Genomic DNA, 14,987 nt, shown 5'->3' with positions numbered 1-14,987 from the left:
CATCTTCCAATGCATAATATATATTTCAGTTAATTCCAGATTCTATTTTAGTGTTTCTGTCTCTTTGCCTCTCCTTAGTTTTAGCTCTGGTATCATCAATGAGACTTCTTTATGCTAACAACAAAGCCAGTAACTCTGGCAGCATTAGTCACTGAGCAGGAGGAGCACAGGAGGTGGCCTTTAGAGTACAGGTGCTCACATAGCCACAGGCATCGGGGGAGGTGTATGATAAGATTCAGTTTTCTTTTTTCTTTCCTAAGGATACTGATATATTAAGAGAGCTACTTAATACGAAGCGGGAAAGGTACAGAGAAACGATAATGCAAAATGAAAAGAGTTGAAATGTTAAGAGAATAAAGCAAATAAAGGATGCAGTTACGCTGGAAATATGTATTTCATGTTGATTTGCTTTGAGAAGCCATATTGTGAACTTCACAGAGAAATATAAAGGGAGTATTTGCTGTTTATTTATCCTTATTCTAATGGTTTCAAAGAGGATAGTGCTTTTATATAGGTACGTTAAATATGAAAATATCTATTATGCTGCAGGTGTGCAATAACATATGGTTATGACATGTTTGTGGATCTTGATCCAGTTTTGGGAAGATAATTTCATTTTGGAAAATTCTCATAACATACAGCCTTTATTACTGTGATCATTTGACATCCACAATATTTGCTTCATGCAAAGGCCTCTGGATTTGTTCATTATAATCTTGAGTTTATTCTGCAGTTTCTTTCTAGAAAGCATTATAGATACCAATGCTCAGCATGTACAATAATATGAATTCAAACTCAAATGTTTGAAAGTATGTGTGTGTACCAACATAAGAACCTGTGCTGTAAGGTTCTTATAACCCTACAGAATGATGGCTTTATGGAATCTATGGTGAGCTATAGGTATGTTGTAGTAGAAAAATTTTGTCTAGTGTAGCGAAGGACTTACCTGTTCCCACTTAGATGAGAACAAATCTGTTGCTGTGGTTGGTTCTTCTAAGTAATGGTCATGGCTAAATTTTAAAATTGACCACTGTTGATAGTGGTTGTTATTCTTGATGTCAGGTATTTGCTGCTTCTCTGAAAATTCCCCAAAAAGATGTTTCCCCAAACTTCTACATGCAGTTGCACACCAGCTTGCCATTCTAACAGTTCTTAGTATAATGTTTGCATGAGCGTACTGAAAACTAAAAAAGAAAAATTTAAAAAATCAGATGTAAGTTAGCAAGATTTGGGGAAAGACTCTACATAAAGAATTACTGCTCAAAGCTCATTTGTGGACACAGTAGCAGGAAAATTAAAACATATAAGAGAATGCCATGCTGAAGATAAGGGTGTTTGGGAGTTGGAGCAGTTGCTTTATTTATGAAGTTGTAAGAGACTTTTCTCCCAAAAAACTTTCTTTTATGCATCCTCTGTTTTGGTCCTTCACAGTTGAGTACACTTTTTTTAATCTTTGTTACTTTTCAATTCAGAGCTTTTAATTCATCAATTCAATTCAGATTACCCCTCTGAGATTGTCTTACTGGCTGTCTTACTGCCTGTAAGATTGGCAACTCTTTATTTGGACTTAAAATCTCATGGTTGATACCAATTTTGTAATTCTGAGAAAGCCTTTACTCATAATAATTTTGTAAAAATTATTTAATTGAGCAGCTCACTGACAGTAAGATCTATTTTATGAATGTGGCTGGTTGCTGCAGACTAGTTTCCAATCTTCTGTTCCCACTGTTTGTTGGGAATGTTTCATTTTTATTTTCAGGACTGTCCATAAAATCTCTGCTGTAAGAAATTAAACAATGTTTTTCCATTGTAATAATTTCATCAGTTCATTCAAAACTCTTGTATTTATGTAACAGTTGAACTCTGTTTATCATGGGCATCAAAGAATAGGAACTTATAAAAATCTGTTTCAAGAGAAATTGCCAAAGTTATGATTTAGCTTGTAGGTTGTTAACTCAATCGCAATATGCAAACTTATGTAAACCCATTGACAGTCTCAAAATTTAGGTTGTTATCAGGTCTGATAAAGCAAAAATTCAAAATGACAACATGTTTGAAATCTGCCATGATGCCTTACCTTCTGGAAAGGTTTGAACAGCTGTAAGATAGACTATTTTGAGAATTCACTTTTAAGATAATGGAGCAGGGAGAATTTAATTTACTTACTTGATAATTTACTAATGACTCTTCTTCTTTGTAATCAGAATGGTATATTGTCTGAAACAAATGGAACACCAGTCTCTTTCTTCTATCATCCTAGCTGATGTTTAAGCTGAGATCTGAGTCAAACAGTTCTTTATACATTTTGATTTGACAATACCTGGCACTAAGTATTTTATGGAAGTTAAGAAGTTGGGAATGGGGTGGGGTGTGAGTCTGAGTTTTGATTCATTGTTGTGTGTATGAAGGAGACAACAGGTCAGATAAGTGACAGACATACATGAAGGCTAAAGTGACTAAAGAGAGAAAAACCGTTCTCAAAAATGGTCTTTAGGAACTTAAAAGCAGTGAATTTTGTTGTATAGGTTGTATTTTATATAGTTTGTTCTGAAATATTTTTGTATGTGGTTTGGACCTACGAAGTGTAAATTTGAGGAGATTACTGTAGTTTTACTAACCTCGGAGTGTATGTACTAATTATTTAAGAAGAAATCAGGTACTAGTCATGTGCAAGATGTGTTTGGGAGAACTTAGAAGTAGTAAAAAGATTCAGAGGATTGAAAGTGAGCTATTGGCTGTGCCAACTGCTAGAAATTAATGTTGGGCTCTTAGAAATTAATTGAAGATCATTCGATTTTAAAACTGTAAGCCTTTTCAGATTAAGCAAACCCCCAAACAACAACAAACTCCAGCATTTTTCAACATGTTGATCTTCTTAAACTATGGTGAAAATGTAACTTCCTCTTACCGTGAGATCTGGCTTCAAAGGGGATTGAAGAGAGACTGACAAAAATAATTAGCAAATCATGCAATTAAAGAAAAATGAATTTTCACAGTCTCTTGAAATTTTGTCAGTTGAAGTTATCAGCTATGTCCCTTTTGACATAATTTTTCAAAGTGAAGTAATTAAACTTTTTTGTTTGAGTTCTTACCCAAACATTATGTAAAACAATATAGGGATATATTAAGTAACCCTAAAGCTAAATGAGATCATTCTGAGTGGAAATATATAGGGTTTTTTAGTTGTGCAAGAGTGAAATTAAATATCAGTACTCACCTAAGACAGAAGACTTTGTGAAAAGCCTATGTTGGTGTGGAATAACTAATGATAATCAAGAAAACATTGGAAAAAGAGGGGGGGGGTGTGCTGAGAGAAATTTAAGTTGACAGTAAAAATATTGACAGTTAACCCATTTCTATTCAGCCATACCCTAACACAAAAACCAGATTGAAATGTCTTGCATGAGTTGCAGTTCATTAAGCAAATGTGACACTTTATTTTCTAGCTATTTCAATACTGAAAGAGGTGAAGTGGTGAAATAGCAATATAAATGAACATACTTTTCAGTGTACTGAGAACTCAAGTCAATGTATAAAAAGAAAATATTAAAAAATGTTTCAATACTTAGTTACTGTGTCCTTCTCTTGCCCCCAAACAGGAAGCAGACTTCTTTTGCTGAATCTGAATTTTGATTTTAAAACTTTGAGGATAAAATATGTTGTCTCTGAAAATTAATTCTAAAAAGAAATTACACTACTGCATTTAAAATTAATAATGAGATGCTCATAATGCTGTTTTATTTAATATTTTAACTGAAAAAAATAATCTCTGTTAGCATTTTCTTTTAGCTGATATTTATAAATAGCATTTTATATATTTGAATTCAGTTTATCATTTAAACTACAAAGCTGGTTTGTTTGTGGGTTTTTTTGAGAATTTTTTCACCCAACTGTACTTTCTAACTGAAAAATAAATGTAAGAACCAGTCATATTCTCCAGCAAAACATTCTCTAGAGATCTCTCTTCTTATTTGATATACTATCTCATTTAGTATAGCTTTTAATTCAGGTCATTGCTTTGAGAACATTGCTATTTTAAAATAAGATCAAAGTAAAAGACCATTATGCTGAATATTTAGTCATCACTCAGAAACAGAAGAATTAATGATACCATTTTAGATATATATCCTGATAACATGACTGACATTTAAAAAAAAGCTGTGATCTGAACATTGCCAATTTAGATTTAGCAAATTAGCTAAGTAGCTTGAATTTGTAGTATTTCACACCTTAAAGCCTTAATATTCCTTGCTAAATATATTTCCTCACTGTTTGCTAATTAATGTTCTGTGGAAGTACAGCTGCTAATATTTTGTGGCTGACATGGCTCATTTTAAAGTGCTAACAGTTGCATCTGTAGTAGTGTTACAGTTCAGTTCATAAATTATGAGCATACATTTTTACACCTATTTTGTACAAGCATTTGAAAAATCTGTATTTGCTAACAAAATGCACCCAGTTTTTAAACAAAACATGGAAATACCCCCCACATGCCACCACTCCTGGTGATATTAGTGACTCAGTGCCCTTATTGCATTAGGGAAAGCACTGCCAGCAGGTCAAGGGAGGTGATCCTTCCCCTATACTCAGCTCTGCTGAGGCCACACCTGGAATAATGTGTCCAGTTCTGGGCTCTCCAGTAGAAGAGAAACATGGACATACTGGAGAGGGTCCATTTAAGGGGCACAAAGATGATGAAGGAACCAGAGCATCTGGTCATCTAAATATCATTTGTAACATGTATCCTCTTACAGGATAAGATAGTTTGAGATTGTTGACTGAAATCTGGTCAGTGTCAGTAGAATTCTAGAAAACAAATATCTTGTTCTCTAGATTCTGCAACAAGTTGGCAAACTTATTTATGAACATATATTTTCGTGAACTTACTTATGAACTTATATTTTCATTATCAATGGATATATTTTCTTTTAGTATCATGCCTATTTATGAAAGCTGTTAGAAGTTTCCCCATTTTGCCAATTTTTAATACCTTTCAAAGACTGGTAGCTGAATTTTTGAAAAATTTCATTTCAGTCAAAATAATCAAATAGCCCCTGTTGTCTTTTCCTCATTAAAGCACTCATTTCGCTCTAGATGTCACCTGATCAAGATTTGCCCAATTTGTAAAGTTTTTTATTCATGCCTATGAAACAGCAGAATCAGAATTTTCCTCTTTATTTTCTAAGGGATTTTGCATTGCAAAGTTACAGAGTAATCTTTATTTTAATAGTTCTAAGTTGTTTGTTTGTTTGGGGTTTTTTTGTGAAAGAAGTGAGACTGTATGGTAAGCTTTGTGCCTGTCCCAAAACCCTTAAGATTTGATAGATTTGTTATAAATAGGCAATAAATAATTGCCCTTAAATCATAGTCATAACTTCCACACAAGTTACTACTGAATTTGAGTGAATAAGATTCAGTTCTATGGGTGTTATTATACATAGTGGCTGGCTCCTAAATAGGAAATTACTTTTGTTGACTAGCACATGAGAAATCTGCATTTTTATTTGAAACAGTTGCTGAGAATTTTTTGGGTGGAGGAGTGAGATGTTTTCTTTAGAGTGACCACTTTGTCTGATTTTACATTTTAAAATTGTGCTTTCTTGAATTCTTGTGTTAAGGTCACATGAAGTGAGAGCTTAGTCCGTTGTCATTGTGGGGAATGACGGCTGCTACAGCTTTTTGGCAACTGGAGATTGAATGTGCCTCAATCTTATCTGTTTGAGGGTCTGTTTTATGCAAAAAGAGAAGCTGTTGCAACAACTTGCAAGAAATGGCACCATAATAATAGACTTACCATGGACATATCTACTGAAACAATGAAGTTTGGAAGTTACCTTACCTAGGACTGGTGCAAGTTGTTTGGTCTGTTTTGCCAGTGCAAGGATCGAGATATCTAAATGTTCAACTTGAAAGTATTCCTTAGGGAGAAAGCATTTCACAGAAAACAGGGAACTATCAGATCAAGCTTAGGCATGAGGGGAGGGTCTTGGTTGTTTACTGTGCTGTGGTGAAGGTTACAAATACTTTATCACAGACCATTTTAGTGGGGCACAAACATGAAATGATTATATAAGTAGTTGATTCTGGATAGCTGCTTAAAGGTTTTCTTGTGGAAAAAGTATACAAATGATGCAAGGTGGTTTGAAGGTATTAGTTGATATTTCCATATGGTTTTCCATACTAAATCCTACTAGTGGCCATCCAACACATGTAGATGCACCAAAATGTGTCTGCCTCATCTTTAAAGTAGGCAAAACTTGTTCTACATTGCATTTACTCTGCTGTGTGTAAAATTACTGTGTTTCTGTGAATTTGTATCTGCATTTTAATTTCTAAATGCTTAATATTTCTTTTCTGATTTTTCTGCTCTACTAGATGCTTGTGACTACTCCAGAGAAATGGGATGTAGTGACAAGAAAAAGTGTTGGTGATGTAGCCCTCTCTCAGCTGGTAAAACTCTTGATTCTTGATGAAGTTCATCTGCTGCATGAAGACAGGGGACCAGTGCTTGAAAGTATAGTAGCACGTACTTTACGACAGGTAAGAGGGATATAATTTTATTTTGGTCAAGGTAGATAAATATCACTGTAAAGGGTAAAATACTTAGACAAACAAACTAACATGCTTAGGCAGTTTACAATTTATTTCACAGCTATTCTTTTTTACAGCTATTTACCAAGAATGAAGAAAAATTTTTGGTTTTCTGCCTTCCCTTCTGTATTATATTAACTATCAGATTCCTAAGATGCATAACTTATTACAGAACTATTTCTTTACTTATTATTTATTTGCTTAATTTACTTACTGTACAAGTAACAGCAAAATTAAACATTTTTAAGCAAATAATAATCAGGATAGTGTTTTGACATAACCAAAACTGAGTGTATTTTCTTACCAGCAATGCTCATTTTCAATTAGCAGTTTTCCTAGGAGAGTTTCTTTTTTGTTTTAATTAAGAGTAGTGTCTTAAATCTAAAACTTTCATCAATGCTAATAAAATACTACATAATTTTTACTTTAGCATAATTGGTCCTTTTTTTTCCCCCATGATTTAGTGGTACTTTCTGAATACCAAGATTTGAAATGGCAAAAGGAGAAAAGGGATTTTTTTTCTTTCAGTCTTGTACAAAAGAAGGATTCAGAGCTAGACAATGAATGAGATTGGTCTCAATGGTTAGATGTACATTTACAAGTAAAATAAAACATGGAATTTGGGGATGAATAGAAAGGAAGGAATTAGGATAAATAAATAATAGTAAGGGGGAGGATAGAGTGCAATTATTCTTTTTTCGTCATGCAGAGCAAATGTCAATACAAGTAACCTGTAACAAATTAAAAATAAACGGTTATTATTGTTTTGGCTCTATTTGTAGTATGTTTTAAAGCATTTTAGCTTTCAAGATGCTTTTTTTCTTGGTGAGGCCACACTAACCTTGTTAAGGCTTTTTAAATTGTCTGATTCCAACTCTGCTAAGAACAAAATAAAATGGATGTCTGCTGTAATCCAGTACAGAAAGGCTAAAGTTCCTTTATGAAGAATAACAGAATTAATAATCCTTTAGAAGAAGCTAAACTTGGAGAGATTATTTTTTTATGGGGAGTAGAGCTTTGTGAAGTTTAGGCTACCTCAGAGGCACTAAAGCTTAACCGGTTTGGTATTGTATTTTCTTTCTCAAATGGTTTTGATAACTTTGTCTTCATTAGGTATCTTTAAAGTAAAGCATCTCAGCTTTTAGCAGTGACCATGATGGTCATTTTCTTCATGTAAAATTGCAAGGCTTATTCATTATCTGGTGCGAAGTTTTGTGAGACTTGTAAGATAGGCTTCAGCTGTACAAAATAGATGTTTAGAGTCATTTTAGCTGCCCTACATTATTCAGCTTGGCATTCTGTTTCTGCTTCATTTGGACACAAATCTCCCCTAGATCCTTTGCTTTTGTGTGTGTCAAGCCTGTGCAGGTAACATAAGAAATGTAAAAATCTAAGGCAATTATATCTTGGGTATTGAATCCTACCCTTAGTTCATTTATTGCAATATAGTATTTTGCTTCAGCACTCATTTGAAAAATAACTCTCAAGGGTGTTTTAATCTTCTAGGATTTCAAGGCTTGTTTTACCTATTGAGTTGGAATTTAATTCATCTGGAATTGAACCTACTCAGTTGTAACCCTTCCTTAAGTAAAAAAGTTGGGAAGTAAAACAATATACAAATCTTGAAAATTACCATCTTGCCACCTTTCTGAAGACCTTACTTATTCTAATTTAATAAGAAAGATAGTAATGGAGACCCCTATGAATCTTCACAAGAAGGTAGTTGAAGAGAAGGAAAACTTACAATATAAAACACTAAGAAACCCCACACATTTAAACAAAACACAGAACTGCTTGAAGAGCTTTTTAGAGTTCTGCTGTAGAAAACAACTGACAAAAATATTTTGAATTGCAAGCCTCCCAGAGAGCCTGGGGACAAAGAAACAGGAGATGTTTTGTACAATTATTTTACTTTTTAATATGAAAACAAATAATAAGAGGATCAGTGTTTAAAATTACACTGAAATGTTATAGTTCAGCATCTGAGTGAGCCTGCAAGCATGGTTCTAGGAAGTTTTCAGTATACATCCATAATTAATTATGAAATTATGGGAACTTTTACTCAGTCAGTAAAAAAGATAACGTATTGTTTCTGATTGCAGAAGAATTTCACTGGAGTTTAGTGAAAATACTATTACAGGTGTTCTAAGTGTAAAAATATCACATCTAATGTTTTAATGATAGTTTGTGAAGAAGAAATATTCTGTTGCATTTCTTTGGTCTGTTTTATACATTTTGATACAAACTCATAAATGTTCCAGGAGCAGTAAGTAAATCTAAGATGTTCAGCCCATGCCTGGAGACTGTCCTTCTTTCTATGAGAATTTGAAGCTCCTTTACAGACTTCTGAAAGTAGTTCTAGAACTTATTTTTCCTTGATATCTATATAAATATCATATTCATTCAATATTCATGCATACAGGAGGTACGAATAATTGTTCAGTTCTTGAAAAAACCTAAAAAAACAGTGACAATATTAATCTGAAGTATCCTTATGTCAATTGCACCATGCAATAATTGCTGAAATCAATTTTCTGATTTGTATACAGGTTTAAGACATCTGAAATATTGACTGTTTTTTTCGTAATTTGTAGTGATGGGACTCAGAAAGTGTTTAGACAAGTAATTCAGAGAAAAATCCATTGCAGAGAAATAGTCACTAGATCAGATAGGGGGCTGTAGTAACCGGGAGCTTTTCTGGTGAATATCATTGACATTTTCCCATTTTCTGTACTGTCCCTTTTGGCCCCTGTGGGAGACAGTGCGTTGAAGGAGTGTAATTTCTGATCTGACCTGGAATAGTCATTTCTTGTATCACTTCTGTAACAGAGCAGTGATAAATTCCTTTGAATACTACTTCAGCCTTTTCAATAAATCACTAGTAGCAACTAATAATGGCATGTACCTCTAGTTTCATCTAGATCATACTTCCATAGCTTGTATATGAGCAATGTCATGATTCCTGTGCAGGTCAGGATGGATAATGTAGTGCCTTTTACATTTTGCAGGGTTTGTTATCCTGTCTTAGGAGCAAAAGCATAACTCTTGATCTCTTGTTTTGTTGGAGGTATGAGGGTTGTTTTGTTTAGATGGTGGATAATAGAAAAAAACCCACAACGGTTTTGGGGGTTTTTTTGTCTTTTTAAGAATTAGTGTTCAGCTAGCTACTTGGGCCTACAACTGTACCAGAAAAGAGTGTTTTGAGATCTGTATTCATGCAAGGTACAAATACAGCTATCCAAATATATGCTTAAAAGAGGAATATCCTGTTGCATTAGCAGGTCTGTCCTAATTTGTACCTCAAAATACTTGAATGATTGATGTACTTTCCCTCAGATGAACACTGAGTCACACCACTTACTGTAAGACTTTAACATGCTCATTTTTACTTATGGCATTTTTTAGAATTAGGTTTTATTTAAACCTGGAAGGAGCATATATATTGGAATTACTGAGTTTTACTCATGGCAGAATAAAGACTATATTTGTGTACGTTTGCACTTTTCAAATTTTAGAGAATGTTTTTGCAAGTGATTTAAATTGACTTTGCTAAACATTTTGGTGGGAAAATTGCTTTGAGCTCTGTTATATACTGTAGGTATAACATCAAACAACTTCTTTGAATCCAATTTATAGCTTTGATGTTTAAAGTTTTAGTCCAGAGCATAATGCAGATGTAAAACTGAAATGCTTAAACTTTTTAATCAAACTTTCCACACTACAGTAATGTACTAAGCTTATTATCTTGAAAGAAAAAAATTGTCTGCTTTTAAAGGCCACTGGATTATTTTATCATAATTATTCAGAGATTTTGATGACTGCTGCTTATGTATATTTTTCACAAAAAGCATACTGAATACTACACTTGAGTGATTACGTGAATTTTGACACCTTCTCTCAAGTATATGAATGATAAATTAAATAAAAGAAAATCCGTAGTAAAAGCATTCTCAGAGTTTGGGATACCAAAGCTCCCATCTTAGACACATAAGTATTGTTGCCATCATTGTCTCATTCTTCAAGTTTAAGTTTCAATTGCTTTATGTTTTTGTATTAGATCAATAAAGTTGCTCAATAAGTAATAGGTGGGATAATACAGCAGTACAAGCAATCCAGGAGATTTCTGGAATACACTGATAAGAGCTACCTCCTTCAGGCAATAGAACAGCCAACAGTGGTACTGTGCTATACCTTGTATTCATGAGGAAAGGAGGGCCTCATTGGGGAAGTGAAGATCAAAGGCAGCCTTGGCTGCACTGACCATGAGATGTTGAAGTTCTCCTTCCCCTGGAAATTCTCATGTTTCCTTTCTGAGCTTTCTTTCCTCATAACACCTTATTTAGGAAACTTTCCATCTCAGCTGTAGTTTTCTTGTCTCTGGATGCATTTTAAATATCTCTACTGCCTTATTAACTCCTTTACGTTTTTTTTTTTTTTTTCCTGTCCCTTTGGTTCCCTTTTTTACCTCTAATTGTAAATCACAAGCAAACAGGTTCAGATGTTTCTCACCCAAACCCAATGTCTAATTGTTATCAAATTAGAAATTTCTGTGTGCTTGGAATCCCATTCTTGATGATGAAAATTTGATCAGTTAAAAAAAAATAGTCAAGTCTTATAGCTAATGAACTATATATATATATATATATACATATATATATATATATATATATATATATATATATATATATACAGCTGCTTAGCTCTGTATATCTTGTGTCTAATGGTAACCCACTGTAGTTCCTATATGTGTCTTTTGGATCTAGAATGGCACTGGCATTTCATTTGGTTCTTCATTTCTCAGCTTGAGTGAGTACTGTTAGTTTTTTGTCTCCTTGATATTCCCTACATAGACTAATCAAGTTTCTCAGCATCTTTTCTTAAAGGGCAGATGAAACAAGGTTACTGCAGCCTTCTGCAATAATTTTTCAAAAAATAGTGTTGTGGGTCTTTTTTTTCACTGGACTTTCTTATATTCACAATTGTATTTTAAAACCTGTCAACAAAACTGTGTTTTGTTGCATTTTCCTTCTATACTCAGTTCTATCCCTTTTATATCTTTAAGAATTGCATGTACTTAATTTGCTAGCACATCATCTTTTCAGCTTGCATTCATATACTTCTTTGTTAAGTCCTCAAACAAACCCTTTTTGTAGTTGCTGCAGGATTCACTCATTGCTATAAGAATGTTTCCTGAGAATAGTGTCTTATGAGGTAAATGAAAAGAAATTTAATTTGAATGGGACTATCAACATAGATTTAGCTGTATGCCTGACACACACATCAGTTATATTAATTCTGTCAATCACCTGCTCTTCTTGTCACCAGTTATTTTTTGACTGTGTATCATAGGTAAATTATTGATTAGCGTTGGGCTTAGAAAGCAATTAGAGGAATCCCTTTTTAATTGCTGTTTTTCAGTTATACAATTCTTTAAAATCTGTCAGTTCATCAGCTTGTGATAAATTTAATATAGGCTTTCTTGCTATTCTGTGATGTTATTTTTAAAAAGTATGTTATGCAGCCATATGTCTAATGAGTCTTACATGAATCTGGATCTATCCTGCTATCTTTTACACAGCCTTGTAGTTGTGTAAAAATGACTTTTTAAAAACAAACTACTTTTTTAAAACAAAACCTAATCTTCATTTGTTTGGAAAATGTTAAGTATCAGATATTGGAATTAATCTTCAGAAGCTTTTCTATTATTTTACATGACAGTGATGTCAGGAAGTCATTCTGCATGTCATTTTTTAGTATCGATATGTGACTGGTTTTCCATTTTTGTGATATATCCATGGAGTTTAAAAGGTAATAGTGATTGTCATATGTTTGTGTTCTTTCATATTATGGTAAAGCAGTAAAACTAATTTCTAGAAGGCTTCCTAGGCATTTTTGTTTCCTAGTTTGGGAACAAAATAGTAAGAGTAACATGAAAAGGTATTTTGTCAGTCAGGAAAAACTGACGTGGCACTGTACCCAGCCTAGAAATCTCTTAATAGATATATGAAAAATGTCATTTCTTAAGACAAAGCAATGCATAGTTAATATTTAGCTGAGGGAAAATAATATGGCTTCTGATAGTGCTTTCTGCATCGTTACATTTTTTCAGTACCTCTAGATTTTTAAATATATTCTAAATGGACGACTGAGATCAGAGTATTTTCAGGGTTCATTGGAAGCAGAGTAAAACTAATAAAATTACTTAACTAGATGGTTGCCTAGTAACAAATGCATTCTGTGCAGAGTGAGGTGCAGATAACATCCTATACAGAATCTTCAAAATAGTATTAGTAATTGCATTTTTACTATGTACTTTTGGTTTTGCAATTTTACTGGTTTTTTCTATTATTCTTCCTGAAACTATAAAACTGCCACCTATGGGGACTGATTGACTTCTAAACTCTTTCATTAATAGTAACCAGTATTTCAATAAACAAGGAAACATTGATGAAACATTCTAACAACTGATTAGTAATTTTGAAACACGTTTAATTCTTTTTTAATGTTCTAAGCATTTCTTGGTTCTTTTTACATTTCTCTTTGTCTTTTGTTTTGGATAATGTAAATAACATAGGTCCTGTGAGAGAATGAGACACAGAGCCATTCTGTGGGTAGGATAGTATCCAACTAGTAACTAATATGAATCCCCATATGTAGTACTTCATTCTTACTACTGTTGAATAGGGGACTCAGGAACCCATGTAAAGAATTCATCTTCTTTCACATCTGGACTGATAACTAAATGCTTGTGTCTAATTTTCTGAGTATCTTTAGTGTACATCTGAAGGGCATTCAGACTAACTGTAGCAAGTGTGTTGAAGTGATCCTGGGTCTTCTGAATATCAGATTAATTTCTAACCAGCAGACAATTCTTCAAAGATTAAAATGTGTAAACTTGTGTGCTTCGCTTAATTCTGTGCTCAAGTTGAACAATCAGGGATATGCTTTCCAGCTTGATTGTAATTCATTCCGTGAATGTGATATTTTAATACATGGAAATGGGAAGGCTGCCAAGATCACAAAGTTCAGGGAGAACTTTAGAAGTCAGATAAAAGAGTATCTCTGTGTACACTCCATATGCTCTCAAGTGGCAACTGTAATGTAATGAGATGATATGCAAATCATAAAACTTATTAGGAAGAAAATGATCCTGATGTGATCAATTTACAATCCAGAGAGGCACTTCCCATACCTGATCCCTTATCATTTATACTGTAAACACAGCTGATGCTTGAGTGTGGAAATCGGTACCGGAGAGCTCTTTTGCGATTATTTTTTCTGTATACGTGGAATTTCATGGTGTGGTAATCGTGTTCTGTGAACGTGTCTGGTGAACATGCTGTCAATTCTCTGCGTGCCATCATGAATGCTTCTGAATTAGATATACTAATTAGATATGTCAAGTAAATAAAGTTATGGCAATTTTATTTCTTATTTCCAGTGTAACATCAAATCAATAAAACATAATAAGGCTTTTAAAGAACATGATGTGCAGACACTGCGTCAGTTCAGTTTTTCAAAGAAAGCCTAATTTCAAATGGTGCTTATATTTTTACTGGGATAATTCAATACATATGAAGAATAAAACATCAGAGATTGTGTTCCAGTAGTGAAGAAAATGCACTTAGCTACATACCACCAGCCAGTGATAGGGAACGTAAAAAGAAAGCTTTGTCATCCGAAGATGTCTTCTCAGTAATTTTTACTTCAATTTCAGGAAAACACTGTAGGTTCATGGTGTCTTGTATATGAATTGGTACTTTTAGGACCAAATAATAAGTTATCCAGTACTTGAAAAATATTAATTTTTGAATGGACCATATTTACAAAAGGCATCTGTGCACTTTCAGTGCTTACTGTTCTTTAGAAGCATCTGAGAGCAAAACACATTAATGCTTGCTCTTCAAGGGAAAGTCAGAAAAGTAGTTGAAAAATGTATGCAGAGAACTCTGTTATAAAAATGTGTTAGAATTCTAAATACCATTATGAAAAATAAAGTTTCTGTAGTGCTTGGACAGATGAATAATAGATGAATAGTTGAAACTGAATTATAATCACAGAGAAAATGCAAAAATAATTCATGTGGTATGGTTGCGTCTTCAAGTAGTTTTGGTTTTTTTTAATTTTTAAGTTTAGCACAGTTTTAGTCACTGCTGTTTGCATATTGCCATGTATAATTAAAAAAATAAAAGCACCTCATTCTGTATACGCATGTGATGATGTGCAGACACATAGGCATTTAGTTTACAGTTTTAATTCAATCTGAGCATAAAATAATTGGAACGATTGTTATTTTGTCTTTTAGGTCAAATATACCTCTTTTTACTTTTTGATTATATTATATATATATGTGTAAATTATTTATATTTTTGTTGCTAAGCAAATATAAAAGTAGA

General features: G+C 33.3%; 1 protein-coding gene across 3 annotated transcripts in view; it reads left to right on the top strand.

Annotated features, from left to right (window-relative positions):
• ASCC3 (activating signal cointegrator 1 complex subunit 3) overlaps positions 1-14,987 on the top strand; it is a 264,382-nt gene that overhangs the window by 96,103 nt on the left and 153,292 nt on the right. For all 3 annotated transcript variants that reach the window (XM_051778158.1, XM_051778157.1, XM_051778159.1), the window contains exon 11: positions 6,376-6,540. In XM_051778158.1, coding sequence (XP_051634118.1) covers positions 6,376-6,540 — 165 coding nt within the window. The remainder of the gene's footprint in view (positions 1-6,375; positions 6,541-14,987) is intronic.

Source organism: Manacus candei, unplaced genomic scaffold (genome assembly GCF_025592945.1).
Source record: "Manacus candei isolate 608988 ecotype Guabito, Panama unplaced genomic scaffold, ASM2559294v1 h1tg000011l, whole genome shotgun sequence".
Taxonomy (NCBI): Eukaryota; Metazoa; Chordata; class Aves; order Passeriformes; family Pipridae; genus Manacus; species Manacus candei.
The sequence above is the reverse complement of the archived record's forward strand: the minus strand, read 5'-3'. Positions and strand labels throughout refer to the sequence as shown.